The sequence below is a fragment of the Trachinotus anak genome, unplaced genomic scaffold, assembly GCF_046630095.1.
Source record: "Trachinotus anak isolate AG129_WGS33_773 ecotype Australia unplaced genomic scaffold, CSIRO_AGI_Tana_v1 ptg000028l, whole genome shotgun sequence".
NCBI classification, from domain to species: Eukaryota; Metazoa; Chordata; class Actinopteri; order Carangiformes; family Carangidae; genus Trachinotus; species Trachinotus anak.
The window spans coordinates 8,770,868-8,787,500 of record NW_027273879.1 but is presented as its reverse complement, the minus strand read 5'-3'; the positions used below and the strand labels follow the sequence as shown (position 1 = coordinate 8,787,500).

The 16,633-nt window shown below is 42.1% G+C and overlaps 1 protein-coding gene across 2 annotated transcripts in view; it reads left to right on the top strand.

Annotated features, from left to right (window-relative positions):
- pappaa (pregnancy-associated plasma protein A, pappalysin 1a) overlaps positions 1-16,633 on the top strand; it is an 86,065-nt gene that overhangs the window by 35,352 nt on the left and 34,080 nt on the right. For both annotated transcript variants that reach the window (XM_071465261.1, XM_071465263.1), the window contains exon 10: positions 1,547-1,743. In XM_071465261.1, coding sequence (XP_071321362.1) covers positions 1,547-1,743 — 197 coding nt within the window. The remainder of the gene's footprint in view (positions 1-1,546; positions 1,744-16,633) is intronic.

The following is a 16,633-nucleotide window of genomic DNA, read 5'->3' as shown; positions in this document are numbered from 1 at the left end:
CATCTGTCTGTATGTGTGAGAGAGTCCCTGCTTGTCAGTGTGCTGGAGAGTGAAAGAGAGAGCTGGATGGAGAATTGACACTAAGTATACAACAGGGCCAGCGTGCTACAGTTTGGATGAGCTTTAATAGGCTATTCACACGACTGAGCTGAGTTATATCTGGAATTGATGAAATTGACAAGTTCTTTTTACATGACCCCACCTGGCATTGCAGTCTCATTGGCCATGTCTCAACACGGCTTCAAGCCACAGTAAACACAGGTGCAGATAAAGCATAAAGGAAATGTAATATGATTTTCTTAAGCCAAATTCACATATTCCTTCTATCACTGAAATTAAGGTAGAAACAAATGAAACAGGTATAGTTTATTTTCTCAGGTGCCTGTGCACCTTCCTTTTCTCTGTCTCTATCCATCTTTGGTCAACTCATCACTCTCCGTCTTTCTGCAACTGCAGACTGCTCTTTTTTTTTTTTTTTTTTTTGCTCTTGCACTCAATCACCTTTCCACTTTTTCCGTTATCTGTTTATTCTATCCCTGTCCAAATTCGAATATTCTAGCAATACTCTTTCTCCTTTTCCATCCTTTCACTCTTCTTCTCTCTTTAGCTCACACTCTGCTCTGTTACTCCTGCAGCTTTCGCAAGCCACTGTTCGAGCTTCCCCTTGTCTCAGTCTCACTCCTTCCCTTCTTCTTTTGCCTCTGTTCCTGCTGAGTGAGTGGCGGGAGTGTATTCTGTATGCCCCCTCAGTAGCCCCTCGTTTCACCATTGCCAGAGCACAGAACTGACTTGAGTTTTTGGCTGTGCTGGGGAGGGCTGGAATTTCAAGGAGGAGGCCCCGGCCAACTTGGCACAGAATGCCGCCTTTCCCCCTAACTGGAACCCCACCGGCTGACGCTGCTTTAGCTGAGAGCTGAGAGCAATGAGGCCCAGGCAACCTCCCTGCTCTGCTCCCCTCTCCTCCAGTCCATAAGCTTCCAGTTCCAGACCTTAACTCCGGGTGGGATGTCTGGAAAAATTACTGCTGTATCTTTCTTTACCTCTTGACTTTGTCTGGTTCGCCCGCCTCCCCCCTCCTCTCTCTGTGTTTGTCTCTCTCACTCATTTTATCGCTCTCTCCCTTTCATTCTTTCTTTTTGCATCCTGACCTTACATATTCTCTCATCTCTGCTTGTAGACCCTCACACACTGAAGAATTTATCTTTTTTCCCATGCACCTTTTATCCCTTACCTTCCTCCCCTCTTTTTTTTATCTGGTCCTCTCCCTCTTGACCTTCCAAAATAACAGAGATAAGGTTAGAAATTGTATCCCAAAGGATCAGGTGGTATGAAGGTTTTATAAAAAAGGATGAGAGAAGGGGGGAGGGTAGTATGGTTGGAGTTTGTTAAACCTCACCCGCATTGTACAAATGAAAACGTGCTAGAGAAGGGAAGTGGTGGGGATATGAAGAATCCTTTATCCTCACTTTACCTTTAAAAGTCACAAAAACACATCTAATGGTTTATTCTAAGTTACAGCTTTTCCCTGTTCTCTTCTCACCTGCAGAGGAGCCAAGCATGTGCTACTACTATGATGGCGATGGAGTGTGTGAAGACTTTGAGCGAGAGACTGGTGTGAGAGACTGTGGCCTCTACACCCCCAGTGGTTTCCTGGACCAATGGGCCTCCACTGTTGAAGTTTCCCATGAGGAGAAGCCTTACTGCTCTGGTGAGGTGGCTGCTGGATACCCTGCTGTTACTAAGGTAAGGCCATCATGCAAAGCTTTTCCTATCTAATGCACATTACAGTTGCCATCAGTTAAAAAAGCAAAATAGTTTGATATATCATGCCAGAGGTTAACAAGCATTAAAATTCTCCATATGTAGACATAAAACCTAATCCTGATACAGTGATTATTCCTGTCTGATTTTAAGCAAAATGACAAATTTGGTGCTATTACTGTCTTATCTATCAGTGTTTTACACATCATAATGATGATAATGAAGCCTCAAAAAAAACAAACAAAAAAAACATATTTTGCTACTTTTCCAGTTAAATAATTTTAGAGACGGGGACATTCAATTAAATGTCTCCCATGGTGGTGACAGAAGTTTGCTGCTCTCATTAAAGTAATGCTTATTGAAGACAAGAGAAGAAGCCATTGATTCCACCTAAGCCCGGTGGAAGCATTGATCTGTTGCTGTCGCAACGCAGAAAGGGGCTGATTGCCCAAAACATTAGGGTGGGACACACACACACACACACACACACACACACACACACACACACACACACACACACACGGAAAAAGCTTCTGACAAAAAGAAGTGCATTAGGCTCAATCCTATTTAATCCCCTCTCCCTAACATGGATGGTCAAAGCTAAGGCTTGTTGTTGAAGTATACTATCTCCTTTAAAGCTACTATTTATTATTTCTCTTCGCTATTGTCCAGTCTCTTGATAGCTTCCAGGGTATTTGTTATTAAAACCAAATGTTAACTTACTTCCTTTGATGCTGAGAGTGACATCAATATCCATTGTTAAATTTTATGATCATAAGTATTTTAACCCTTCAAAGGGGAGATGTTTTTGTTGCAACATTATTAAGGCTTTACTCCTCTACACTGACAGTGCTCCCTCTTGCCTCTCTGATGCATGTGTGTGATGTTGGAAGTGTGTGATGTTGGAACTGGAGCTTGTTCCCACTGCTGATGATGCATTTTACAAGGCCAATGTACTGGTTGTTCTCGAACAGCTGTGGTCAGGTGCCTTGCTCAAGAACACTTTGGCAAAGAGAGAGGTAGGAGATTAACCAACAGATCTGAATGCATTTGATATTTATATGGCACTGCTTTGGTCTAAGCAAAGAAAAAAAAAAAAAAAAAAAGGAATGTGATCCAACTAACAACATTGCAGATGTTTCATTCTCTGAGAAGAATGAGACACTAGTGGCACATGTCCATATAACCATAAAGAAAGGATTTCTGCTGTGAAGGACACATTGTTCATACAAAAAGTACTTTTACTGTGAAGAACACACTGTTCCCCAAGGGTCATATGTGATGAGATCACCTCGTTACAAGGCCACTGACTGTACACTCTATGTGAACACACAAGTGCATGCGCATGTGTGGAAAATATGCAAACACAGGTTAACAAAACACAACGGTCTCGTCACTATCTCTCTCTGCCTCGCCTTCTCACTCTCTCTCGCTTTTTCACACATTCTGTCATCTGTCCAGGAAATCGGCGATTGCAAAGCTTGTACGTACCCTGTTACACCAAAAATAGTGTCCTTAAAGCCCAATCCTCTCACCAACATCAGTGCATGTTGATCTAATCTCTAACATTTATTTTTCCACTCCAGCAACATGCGCTGCAGCAGCATCAAATGCCATCTCTTCGAATCCAAATTAACTTTGACTGCACTGTGTCCTTGTAGTCTCGAGCATACGCACACACAAACAAAAGAAATTTGTGTGTTCTCGCACACAAATGCACACACGTCGTGCACACTTGTTTGCTTGTCGTAGTCCGCTGGAAAACAAAGCTAACATAACACGGCCTCAAATAACTATGTTGAGGTCCTCGTTCAGGCAACGCTCCTGAGCAATTGTGCATTTGGATGTGTGTGGCTATGGCGACCGTCCTGGAGACTCATGCCACAGATGAAGCATGTGAGGGTTGGCTCTGGAGACGAAGACCAGGCAAGTAGGCCTGTCTTCGTTCATGGATCCAGTTTAAATGTGGCCACTTTAGAACAACATTGAAAACGCCACAGTGGCAGTAGCAAAACTAAGTTATCAAAGATGTTTGGTGATGTCAGTGGTCGCTTTCTAGCCATCTGATATTTTAATTGCTGTTTTTGCTGACAGTCCCTGCTTGATGGCACCCAGGAATCTGCCATAGAGTACCAAATGAAAAGTCATTTTCTTAGGAATCTGGATTACATTCCCTATCTAGAGTACTTTGTTTTAGTTCCCTCAGTTTGTGGGTGATTGTTTACGTAAGGGGTTTGATTTTCCTGGGTGAACTTCAAGATCTGTTGGTGGAAAGGGATGAGAAAGGCATTTGATGTGATAACCACCAAGAGATTCAAAGTCCAAACCTCAGATCCGCATAGTTACTTACGACGGTATACTGTTGATCTATGATCTTTGTTGACATTTTGATACAATTTTTTCTGAGCGGTGTTGTCTGCCAAAAGCACTGTGGCTTTGCTGATACAGACTCACATATTGCCCTTGACAGGAAGTTAGAAAACTGTTGGGCTAATACACTGCTTGGCAACTTTGAGATGACTGTCATCAATATTAAAATGGCCACGATTAAGAAATGGTGACTGCAGCCGGACTGCAAGACTTATTTTCTGTATTCAAGGGAGGCAACACTGAATACATTACTTGTTGTGTTTATTTGGCTTGGGGAGAGAGTATGAACACGACTGGTGAAGTCACCTTGTTGCAGCCTCTATATGGTACAAATATCAGCTTTGGTGAGAACTTGCAGCAGTGAACTCACTGACACTGAGTTTACTTCAGTTGTGCTGGGACATAGTTGGATGTTGGTAGGTGAAAGTAACAAATCAATAATTATTGAGACTAAATCGACCTGACAACAGAGTTTTTGGTCTGCAGACATAAATGCTGGCGTGAGTGAAATATGTGTCCTGTAGTACTTACTTTTTTGTTTGCTCTTATCCTTCAGATCAGCGCCCATTTTTCTGAAAAAATTGAATAAACTGTAGCCTTGCCAGAAACTGGTGGATAGAAAAGAGTAATTGTGCCATTACTCTACTTAATCATTGTAATAATTTCCCTCTACTCCTTGAAGTCACTGAGGTATAAATGTGGAGCATATTGAGACATAGTATCTTTTTTTTTATCTGCAGCTTGAATGGCTTTTGGGTTAAATAGTGCACTCATTCTCTCTTTGTCATTCACCCACTCTCTGTATGCTGACCTTAAAGTAAGTGAAGTTATGCTCACGATACTAAATGAGTACAGTAACGTCCTTATGCTGGACACAATCAAAAACAGAGATACAGGGCTGTTGGAAGGTGAACCTTCAGCCCAGTCAGAGGTCCTGAGCACTCTGGACCAGGTTTTCATTTACGATATCTCTGTACTTTGCTCTATTCAGCTTTCCCTCAACCCTGACCAGTGTCCCTGGCCCTGCCTGAAAAACACCCCCACAACATAATTCACCATTGGAATGGTATTGGGCAGGTGACTAGGACTGTCTGGTTTCCTCCATTAGGCTTACAACTGAGGCCAACCAATTCAATATTGGTTTCATCAGACCAGAGAATCTTGTTTCTTACAGTCTGAGTCCTTTAGGTGCTTTTTTTTTTTTTTTTTTTTACAAACTCCACACAGGCTTTCATGTGTCTTTTGCTGAAGAGAGCCTTCTGTCTGGCCACTCTGCCATAAAGCCCAGATTGGTGGACTGCTGCACTGATGGTTGTCCTACTGGGGGTTTCCATACATGTTGTCTGGAGCTCAGCCAGAGTGACAATCAGGTTCTTGGTCACCTCTCTTACCAAGGCCCCTCTCCCCTGATTGCTCAAGAATTATGGAGGCCACTGTGCTCTTGGGAACCTTTAATGTGTAGAATTTTTTGTAGAAAGATTTGTGTCTTAACACAATCCTCTATCTGAGCTCTGGAGGCAGTTCCTTCCACCTTCCCCCGTTGGTATTTGCTCTGATATGGATTGTTGGCTGTGAGATCTAATACAGACAGATGTGTGCTTTTCATGTCCAATGTCCAATCAATTGAATTTGCCATAGGTAGAAAATGATCAAGAGAAATGGGAGGCCCCTGAGCTAAATTTCAAGCAAAGGGTCTGAATACTTATGTCAATGTCATATTTTAGGTTTTCAAATCAGCTAAAAAAACTTCTAAAATTCTGTTTTGGCCTGATGGGGTATTGGGTGTAGATGGATTAGGGAAAAGGAATTTTAACTATTTTACCATAGGGCAGGCAAAAGGGTCTGAGAGCTTTCTGAATGCACTGTAGACACACTCTCTGTCAGCCACACTCCCGAGTCAATGTCATTACCACGGCATGAAGCCAAAGTGACAGTAAAGTTCTCTGTTGGAGTTGGTGTCTGGTTAACCACTAGCATTCATCCCACAATATGTACCATTACTGTCCTTCTCGTGCTTGTTTGTGTGCTGTTGTGTGTGTGTGTTCATGTGGGAGAGAGATGAATAAAGAGCAAGAGCCAAACTGAGGCCCAGAAAGAAGTTATAAGTGCAAGGGGAGTGTATAACGAAAACCAATATTAAGTGTCTGAGCAAGGTGTGGGGCCACCACAAACCACCAGAACAGCTCCTGAAGCCCTTAGTTTCTCCACATCTCTGGATACTGGAGGGATGAGCACCAGAAGACATTCCCTCATTTCTGTAGACTAATAATACAAACTGGACTAAGAATTGGAGCCACATTCCATCTAATAGATTAATTTAAAAACTGGAGGTAAAAAACTACTCTCCCACACTTTGGTGTATGACCATGTTGTCAAGCACTTGAAAAACTGGCTTTGCAAATAAGTCTGTGCTAGTTGTAGTAATTAGTTTTTATCAGGGACCAACAGCACATTGTCCTGCCTTGCTTAAAGCTCACTTCTTCCTTTGTGGTTTAATTTAATCATGTTTCCGTGTTCATGGTTCACTGGTCTTTGGTAGAGTTGGACTAGAGATGTGCTTCCCTGATACAGAACAATGCTGAAGTGTAACTAACTCTGTGTATTTGTGAGTGTTTTATGTTCTGAATGAGTGTGTTGGGGGGTGTGGGGAGTTGATAGTACATCGTTTCCTTCTGATCTAGTAAACAAGTCCTGTATTGGCTTTGTGTATCAGTTCCGTTTGATGTCTAAAGACAGTGTTTCTCTCTCTCTCTGTGTCTGTGTGTGTGTGTGTGTGTGTGTCGGTGCGTCTAAGAGAGAGAGCAAAGCGGGCAGCAATGATAAGGATCTTTGCGGATGCAAGAAAGCAACAACAGTGCAAGAAGGCACTTGAGGAGAAAGAGAGATCATGTATCTGCACGAAATCTCAAGTGCTATGCACTTTTGTCTGTGTGTGTACGCGGTATACACAGCAATATATTTCTAACGTAAAACATAGAGGGATACTGAGACATATCATTTATCCATTAAATGCTATGGTGAATGATAAGCTGAATATGCAGCATTAGTGTATGAGAGCTGAACTTTTTTGCTTAACTTTTGAATCTTCATGCACCAGAGCAAAGCCAAGGAGAAGGATGGATGAATGCTCCCGCATTCAAACCACTGCTGAGGGAGAGTTCAGCAACATAAGACTAAATGGTGCATGGAGCCATAAACATACTGCCCATTTGTACACAATAGCTCAGTAGCCTGCAGTCCACCTTACAGAATGTAAATGTGTGCTGGATCTTCGTAAGGATGACACACATTCATTTTTGGGAATATAAATCCAAACACTAACTTTTAGAGGTAGAAACTACAGTGGCAGTGGTTGAGGTGGCTGTGGTTCAGGAGGTAAAGCGGGTGGTTGGCTAATCAGTAGGTCGCTGGTTCAATCCCAATCTCCTTGTGTGGAAGATACTGAACCCCAAATTTCCCCAGATGGCTTTTTCCATCATTGTATGAACTGGTGGCATGTATTGCAAAGTGCTTTGAGTTGTCTCTATGACTAGAAAAGCACGATATAAGTGCATTCCATTTACCATTAGTGCTATAGTTATATTGTTTTGCACTTGATGATACATAAGGAACAATTACATGATTAAATAGCAGAGATTAAAGCCAAGGTCAGGTCGAGATTTTTAAATTGAAATAAACATGAAAGCACACGTGGCAGTCAAGTGCTGTTAAACCAGAAATAATAATGAATAATATGTAAACATAGATCATATGATGGCTGAAATGACATATGACATAATGTAGGGAATCAGATCCATAAATGACAAATGACTGATGGATGAACAGATGTGGTTAGCGGTTGTAATTGGAGGTACAACAATCTGGAAATTAGTTTGACCGACAGTCTTACTGCAGTCAAAAGAAAATACATCACTGAATAAAAATTATTGTGAAAGTAGAAAATGGTCCAAAACCATTGGCCATTCCCACATTAAAATGTCCTCAAAATGAGCAGTTTGATCCAATCAAAATACCATATGGACACCAGAGAATGTATGAAGTTAATAAAGTTGAGACACATTAATGATCACAAAAATGTCTAACTGCCAATATAAAATTCTATCCAGGTTTAATAGCTGTGTTGTTTTTAACCTTTTTGTTCCCTCTTTAAATGCCTGACTCATGACCAAATGCAATAGAGGACCTTTAATTTAAAATCTGGGACTACCTGTGAATACAGTAAGGTGGCTCCAGCTTATTTCAAAGATTCTCTCTTCTCTCTTGATCAAGCTCACATACAGGTACACAGTTAGAGACACACAGGCAAACACACACACACACACACACACTCTCTCTCACACTGCCGACTCCATGCAGGATTGTAGGGCAGGTCCATAGGGGACTGAAATGTACTACTGCTGTCTTTGTGGAGCAGAACATAATGTTCCCCCACTACCACACCATGGAATATGGTGAGCCAGCTCAACTTGCTCTAGGGGGATTGGATTGGAGAACTGGCCCTAGCAACTAACCTGTGTGTGTGTGTGTTCGTGTGTGCCCATGTGCTTATGTTCATGTATGTGTGCCTCCGTGTACAGTATATGTGTGTAGATGAGTTTGTGTTAGCAGGGAGGGTGCATGTGCATTTAGACTTTAAGATCAAACAGCAAGCCAGGTGATTTCTCCAGAGAGGGCTGCTGCCCAGGCAATCTCTGACGCAACCACTGGGCACCCCTAGAGAACACCCCCCCCCCCCCCCCCCCCCCTTAATTATACATAAGCAACAGAAGGGATAACATTTTAGTCCTCTCACGCTGCAAGAAATTGCCTATATATGAAGTTCACCCACCTCAAGATGTAAAACAAACATATGTGCACGAAGTCTGGATTAAATAACCTCCACTACATTTATCGTTAGGTAAGTAATGCTTCAGAGGGGAAGGAGGGGGAGATGAGAGGCACTGTAAGAGAAACGATTCTGACTAGTAAAAACAAGGAAACAATAACTGGCCCAGTTTTGTCCCAGGTCCCAAAAAAGCCAAAAGTGTGTGTTTGTGTACATAAGTGAAGGATACATGCATACCGTATATAAGCTACTGCAGGGTGTACATACACATTTACACACATTTCCCTCTGCATATACATGCAAACAAACACACAGGAAATGGTACACATACTGTTGCACAAGCTGAAACACACACGCACACACAGACACACACACACACACACATACATGCCCACAAAAACAAAAGCTCATACAGTAGCCGAGCTGTTGCTTTCAGCAGTACAGGAGGGCCAGCTACTCTGGCACTGTCTCTCTCACCAGCATTCCCCCAAACCACGCAGCCCTCGTCAGGCACGGTGCCAGTGACTTAAGCGTGTGGTAACATTAAAAAGAAACCTCTGGGATGGCGTTCCTTTTTCCCTTTTACTTTTCCCGTTTCAATTATTATTGTGGTTCTGCCATGTGGAAACCTCATTGTGGCTGGTGTATTTTTTTTCATGGCACTGATGACCCCCCCATAACATTTTCAAGCTGTTAATATGCAGGGTTTTGGCCCTGTTTTATTGAGCATAGGGGGCCACTGAATGAGGGACATTTAAATTCTCCGCAGAGCCATCTGTTTTCAACTTGCTGGCATTGTACGCTCACCAATCCCTATACATTAGTTTGTGGTCTGTGTTCCCTACCACCCAGTCACTACCCATGTCTGCCCTGATGAGAGTGGGATAGGTAAACTGCATAATTGCAGCCACTCACTAACTTTTACAGCCTCATTCTCAGTAGGCCATGGAAGTCGCCCATCATTAGCCCTGGACCAATGAGATGGTGAGCTTCAGTGGGTATGGGTGGGGCTGGGTGACAGGACATTACCTCACACACCAGGCGCTCACCAGCATTCCTGTAAACCATGGGATGGTGCTTGGAAACTCATACTAGTTTCTCTCTGTTGCTCTTTCTCTTTTTCTCCTCACAAATGCCTCACAGATGCTCACTCCTGCTTCCCATGCTCAGGCTTCATATTTTTACATATTTGCCTTTAACAAAGAGAGAAAGAGGAGCGCAAAAAGAAATATCTGTCAGTGAAAAATAAACACATTTCAGGAGGTGATGTGACAAGATAAATAGCCTCTCATGAACTTCCTTTCTTTGCATTTGCATGTGTCCAAAATTTCCCAAAAACTGGGTCACAGCCTGACCTCACGGAGTCACACAGCAGGACCTGAAATGAAACTGCTCTGCAGGTATCCTCAGCTCCTGGTGTAACAGCGCTCACACTGATGACAGCCGATGGTAAAAAAAAAAAAAAAAAAAAAAAAAGAATCAACATTATAGCTGTTGTATTGATTATGTTGAATGACTGAATGAAGGCGAGAACCTTGCCCAAGTTACTGAGGCTTAAAACAGTGGGGTTGGAATCGATTTGGGGAATGGGAACATGGAAATTGGTGTAGACAAGAGGAGTTGTGGGAAAGTTGGTTGACAGAGATAAATTCCAACAGTCTTAACAACAGAAATGCTCTTAAAAGCCAATGCACTGATGGTATCTAGCAGAATTCTTTTTTTTTTTTTTTTTGCATTCAGCCACATGGTAGATAGCATGTAAGACATTATGTTGTCATGACGGCGTCCTCATGTCTGTCTGAGGGTAGATGTGATACGTTCTTGTGATCACCACTTCAATACATAAGAGGAAGCTTGTGCATAATCATTTTTGAGCATCACGCTGAATGCCAGTACCTATGGATGAAAACTGCTGCAACACCTTAATGTTCTAAGCTTGAGCTTGTATATTTATACCACAAGTGATTTTTCAAGACATTGTCGCAGAAGTAGTTTCTAGTTAATGTGTTACTGTAACAAGTGGAATTGTGGACCCTTCTAGGTGTGGCATGAATTCATAATAATGACATTAAAGAAAACGATCTCTGTCTCTTTGTTGTTTCTTTGCGTTGCTCTGTGTTCAGTGCTAAGTAAAGATAAATGACTGTTAAGAGTCGGAAAAGGCCAGAGTTGAGCCAAACTCTCCCCCAGGCTCCTGTGCCGTGCTCTAGTGTTTGGAGGATACAGGAAGGACCTTTGTGGGGCCTCCTAAATGTCTGAGGGCCTCAGTAGTCTTTCTGAGAACATATGGCCCATGTTTGTGCGTGTGTCAGTGAGGTTTATTGATTTGAATCCAAGATAGGACATTTTGAAAATCTGGAAGCTTCAGTAACCGAGCCAAGGTGGGTGTAACATATGTGTATGATTGTATTTGCGTCTGTGTGTGTTTGTATGTAGAGATGCGTTATGTGCAGGCGTCCCTTTAAAGAGGTGATTTGACTTCACCCTTGCACTAAATCCCCATCACAAGGGGAAAGGCCTTAGCTGAGGTACATTATGTTATTAGAGCCATTATTATTGTCATTACTCTGTCTTTGCTAACAGCGGTGCTCACTGTTTCCCCCTTCCTAAGTTTATGTATTGTTTTATGCCCTTAATGAATGTTTTTACAGTACAGATATATTTTCAAGGTAATGACTCTGACAGTTCCACTCTCTCTTTCACTTCACCTTTATTTCCTTTGGTTTCCACTTGGCTCAAGACACTTAGCTCTCCTTTTATCTGAAGTGGTGATTTACAAACACCAGTTTGTGTCTACAGACCAGAGGTTGGCTGTTGTCTGCCAGTCTGACTAGCCAGCTGGTACAAATTAAGACCATGTGTGTAACTATGTGTGTGTGTGCGTGCGTGTGTGCGTGCGTGTGTCTGAGTTAAGAAGTTGAACTCATATCTCCAGTGTTGCGGTGACTGTTTTCCAAGGAAGGCTAGAATTTGTTTTGTTCCAAATACACATCTCAACCTTTAACTTTCGTACCTTGAACAGTGATGGCTGTGTCCTTGTGATAAATCAGAACAAGGGAACCATGTATTTAGAGTGAGTGGGGATAGGAGAGGCAATCAGAACTAAGCATTTTTGTTTTGTCGTTTTACTAAATAGGCATCCCCTTTGCCTCTTTGCACAACAGGAACGGTTTCCACTGAGATGCAATTACAACATTACATTAACATTACATTTTCCCATCACTTGTAACAATTTTAAAGGAGCTATGTGTAAGTTTTGCTATTGCTCCATAGCCAGCATCAGCTTTAACAGCTGTTTACTTACCAGTCTAGAAGAAACAAGTTAAGCATCAAACTTCATTCCTTTACTCACCAAGAGCTGTCTCCAGCAGTGGAAAGCTCATCTTACAAAGATACGGTAAATAACCTGCTTGAGATCAACTGCTTTTTCCTCCAAATGCTTTTCGGTGACTTAACATTCCTAATATTAGGGGCGGGCCGATTGATTAGGGCTTGCATAAGGTCTGTGATAATAGAAATCGCATCTGTTTTTTATTTGGTCTCATTGGTCTCAGATGATGTATTAGCCATAAAGGTTTATTTTTAAAATCATGCTTTTTCGGAGACAGATTATAAAATGAGGCTGAAAAAGGGCATGCAGAGAGAACCTGACTGTCACTAACAGGTACATTCTCAGTGGTAGAATTAGTTTATGCAGTGACAGCACTTGGATGATTTGTACAGATGTTAGTGGAACAGCACTTGTGCTGCTGCCACTTGTTAAAGTGGTTGAAGAAGCTTTTGTATATTGACAATTGTAGCCTTATGTTGTGAACTTGTACTTCTGTGTAAAATGATCAGATTTTGTTGTTTAACCTTTGATAAAGTGAGTGCTATAAATGGTTCTGGGCTCTCATCCCTCTCTTCTCAGTACATTAATCAATACACGTGCATCTTTAGGGACTAATGTTGAGAATGTATTTACCAGTCCCTAAATAACACCTGATTGTGGTACAAACCAGACACAGGAATTTGCATCCACGATCTCCAGCAGACATTTGTTTTCAACTGGAGGGGAGCTTGCTAGCTCCTAGTTTAAAGAACTTGCTGCCTTTTACATTTCCTAGCAAAACTAAAGCATTTGGATAAAACGTTCTGTGCTAATATATATATAATATATAATATATATTCCAAAATGTGTGTGTAATTTAAAGTAGTTTAAAGCTATTGACGCCTAAATTAGGTTTTAGGTTCTTTTGTAATGTTTAATGTTCCTTTGTAAGGTTTAGTGAAATTCTGTGCAAAGTCGTTTTTTTTTTTTGGTCCAGTTTTGAATTTTTTTGTTTTTGGTTACCTCTCAAAGTGGAGTCTTTTCTCCAATTAAACCTATTTACAGTGATTTTATCCACATATCTGAACAATAACAACAACAGCAAGGAAAACAAACTTTTCAAAGGTTTGTTTGCCTTAACACGAATGAACATGAATTAACCTGATTACAAAGTCCAAAACTGTGGGTGGTGTGTCTGTATGGTATGTCTGTGTGTGTGTGTGTGTGTGTGTGTGTGTGTGTGTGTGTGTGTGTGTTTGTGCGTGTGTGTCGGTGTGTGTGATGTGCTCAAAGTTTGAACCTTAGATTGTACTCCAGTGCTCTTGATGAAAGTGGGATTGGAGTTCTCTGATGTGTGCGAAAGCAAACTAAGACAGTGACGCATGTGGGAGCAGGAGCACTGCTTGAAGTCCTATTAAAAATGCTAGAATGGAGAGCATGTTTGGGATCACGGACTGAGCCTTTGGATTAGTGTTGACACCTAAGATAGCAGTGTGTCTGATCATATCGTACATAGCCAAAAGTGACTATTGGTGATTATTGGTGCAAAGGCAGCCATATTTGGGGATTTTATGTGAAAAGGAAACAGAAATAGCTAACACATCTCCAAACGGACTTGAACTACCTACCTAAGAGAGCAGGACTGGTAAGAGGAGATAAAAATGTTCTGACTGAAATTTTTATGCTTTAATAAAACAAACAAATACCAAGGAGACTGTAAGAGGAGAGGGGCAGAAGGGTACCTTTTTCACCATGGTGCAGTGTTTAGGAAAGTCAAATAACTGAGAGAAGGTCCTGGGTTTGAATCCAGAACTAGTGCCTGTGCAGGTTTCCTCCAGAGACTCCTGTTTCCTCCCACAGTCCAAAGACGAGCAGGTTTGTCCAGTGAGCTGGTGGCAACACTAATTTGTTGTACAAGCGTCAGAGAATGATTGTTTGCCAGCCACTGAGTGGGCTCCAGCCCTCCTGGACCCTGCAGAGGATAGATGGATGCATAAATGGATAATTTTAGTATCATCACCAACCTTACTGCCTCTGTTAATGACTAAATCAAATCAATGACAAATCTATTTAGTGTTTTGACCCTTGCCATGGCATAGTAAGGAGATTGGAGGAAGGGTAATGAGTGAAGGGAGACCTGTGAATTACCTCCTACCGGTGTGACACTTGATGGGGGGGTGTTTGCTTGAGGGCAAGAGTTTTGGCATGCCAAGCAGTGTTTGTCTGTCTCGAACAGCAGGCTGTTAAAAAAACACACCAGGAGATGAGAGGAGTAGGAGGAGGGGTGTGGAGGAAGGTGTAGCTAGTGCCACCTGTGTTTACATGAATAAGTCATCAGTTTGCACATGGAAATGGTTTTGTCACCTGTTCTGCCAGTGAAGGGTTAGCAATGGAAACAGTTCCTCTTGACTTCAATTCATTAGCATTGTCTTACAGCGCCTTTAAAGCATATTGGTAATTAAATCATACAGTCAGGGAGAGTTAGTCAGAATGTTGGAGGTGTTTTTTGTCAAGGCCGGCCCAAAGTTGGGGTTGGACTGGGAAGTAATGGTGGATTCTGGGAGTCTCTGCTCTTGCCAGAGTAAAATAACCATTGGTTTCGATTTAGTTTCTGTATTTATTGCATAAACACTTAGCAAATGACTCTGTTTTGCTATGGAAATCTCACAGACAGCTGTGTGCATTTACAAAACCTGGAATAAAAAATGGAGATCTACACAACTGCACTCAAATGGGGCCAAAGACTCATGGCAACTGATCTCAGGTGTTTCTCACCTGCATTTCTAAATTCTGCCACTTCAGCTCTGAGCAGAAAGGTCACGTCAACAGATCTAGGGGACAGATATATGGACAGATAGCTGGTCTGGCCAGTTTTCCACAGTGGCAGGATCTTACAGTAGCCTCTCTAGCAAAACTCTCATGTTACTGGTGTCTCATTTCACTAGCTCAGGGCAGCGGGCGAAACTCACCGTCCTTGGGTATCTGCCCTCTCTCCCCTTTGTCTGTGTTTATCTATTGCTCAGTAATCTTTCACCATTTTGCCTCTGCCGCTTTTCCTACATGTTAATCAAAATGCAGCGTCTGCCTCTGTGTCTCATGCAGGACATCATCCCAGCATAGCTAATGAGGTGATAATGTGTGGGATGCAAATCCTGGGGAGAGGACTTTCATATGTCAGCAAAGCCACAGTAATGTAGTAGTTTTGAATTCAGTTGCAGTTCTCTTATTTTTAAAGCTCTGCCCTGCATTATCCCTGCTTCTGATAAGGTGACAAGGTGGTAAAGTGAGACGTTTAGCAACCAATCACCACTCCTGAGCTGTTTTGGCTTCAGTAGTCTACATATGTAGACACAGGTGGTAGTCAGCAAAAAAAAGGAACAACCACAACAGCCTCTGGGAATTCACCAAATTTGAAACTGAAAATACTATGTAGGAGGCCAAGTCTCACAATCACGCAGGTCAGAGTTCAGTTAAAGTGTGTCCTTGACAGTTCAGTTTGATAAGCATTTCTCATATCAACTGACTGAATACTGTGTATTTATGTAGTGCTAATGAGCATCATCTCAGATTGAAATGTCAGTTCACTCTATTACTCCTTACATTACCTATGTTACATCTTATGTCTTTTAAAAAAAAAGTATTTACAAATGATAAGGAAGAACTGGCATACACCACAGTGAGTGCTGAGTAAATGTGCTACAGCTCTGTGGCAATTCAGGTGCTACACAGAATCATGAAAACACTCTGAGGGCTTCTAGTGGACAGGTGTGGCATGGCAGGGATTAAAAAGCCAGCACATGGCTAGTACACAAAAACAGAGGTTAGTATGAGGAGGAATCAGAAGAAGAGGAGAGGGACACGGGGCGTGAGACACATGACAGGGTGCTGGGGTTGTTGACGGGACACAAACAAACAGTGCTGCACAGAATGCACGTCAGCTGCACGTCAGCCCAAACAGCTGACAAACAGCTGACAGTTGTGGAAAAACAGGGGTCACAGCGTTGTCAAAAGGCCGAGACTGTAACCAAATTTAAGCTTTTTCATAGATTAGTACTAATGTGTGTAGGATGCATACTAGTTAGCAACTCAGGTCATGTTCATTTTAATAGAGTCGTAGCATGTCTCCTTTCTTCTTACTTTGAGGTCTGTTGTGATGACAGACAAGTTGGGAAAGGTCCAAGCTCTTCAGAGATGGCAACTGTTGACAAGAGCAGCTGAGACTCTCAAAGTGTAATTGCTTGCTAGCCAGTGTACCACATATACCAAGTGTTCTTTGACTGAAAGGAGTCGGGAATTGTCCTGTTTGCTATTTAAAAAAAAATGAAGTTAAGAAGTTCCAAGTTAGTAAAACCAAAGATGCCATACCA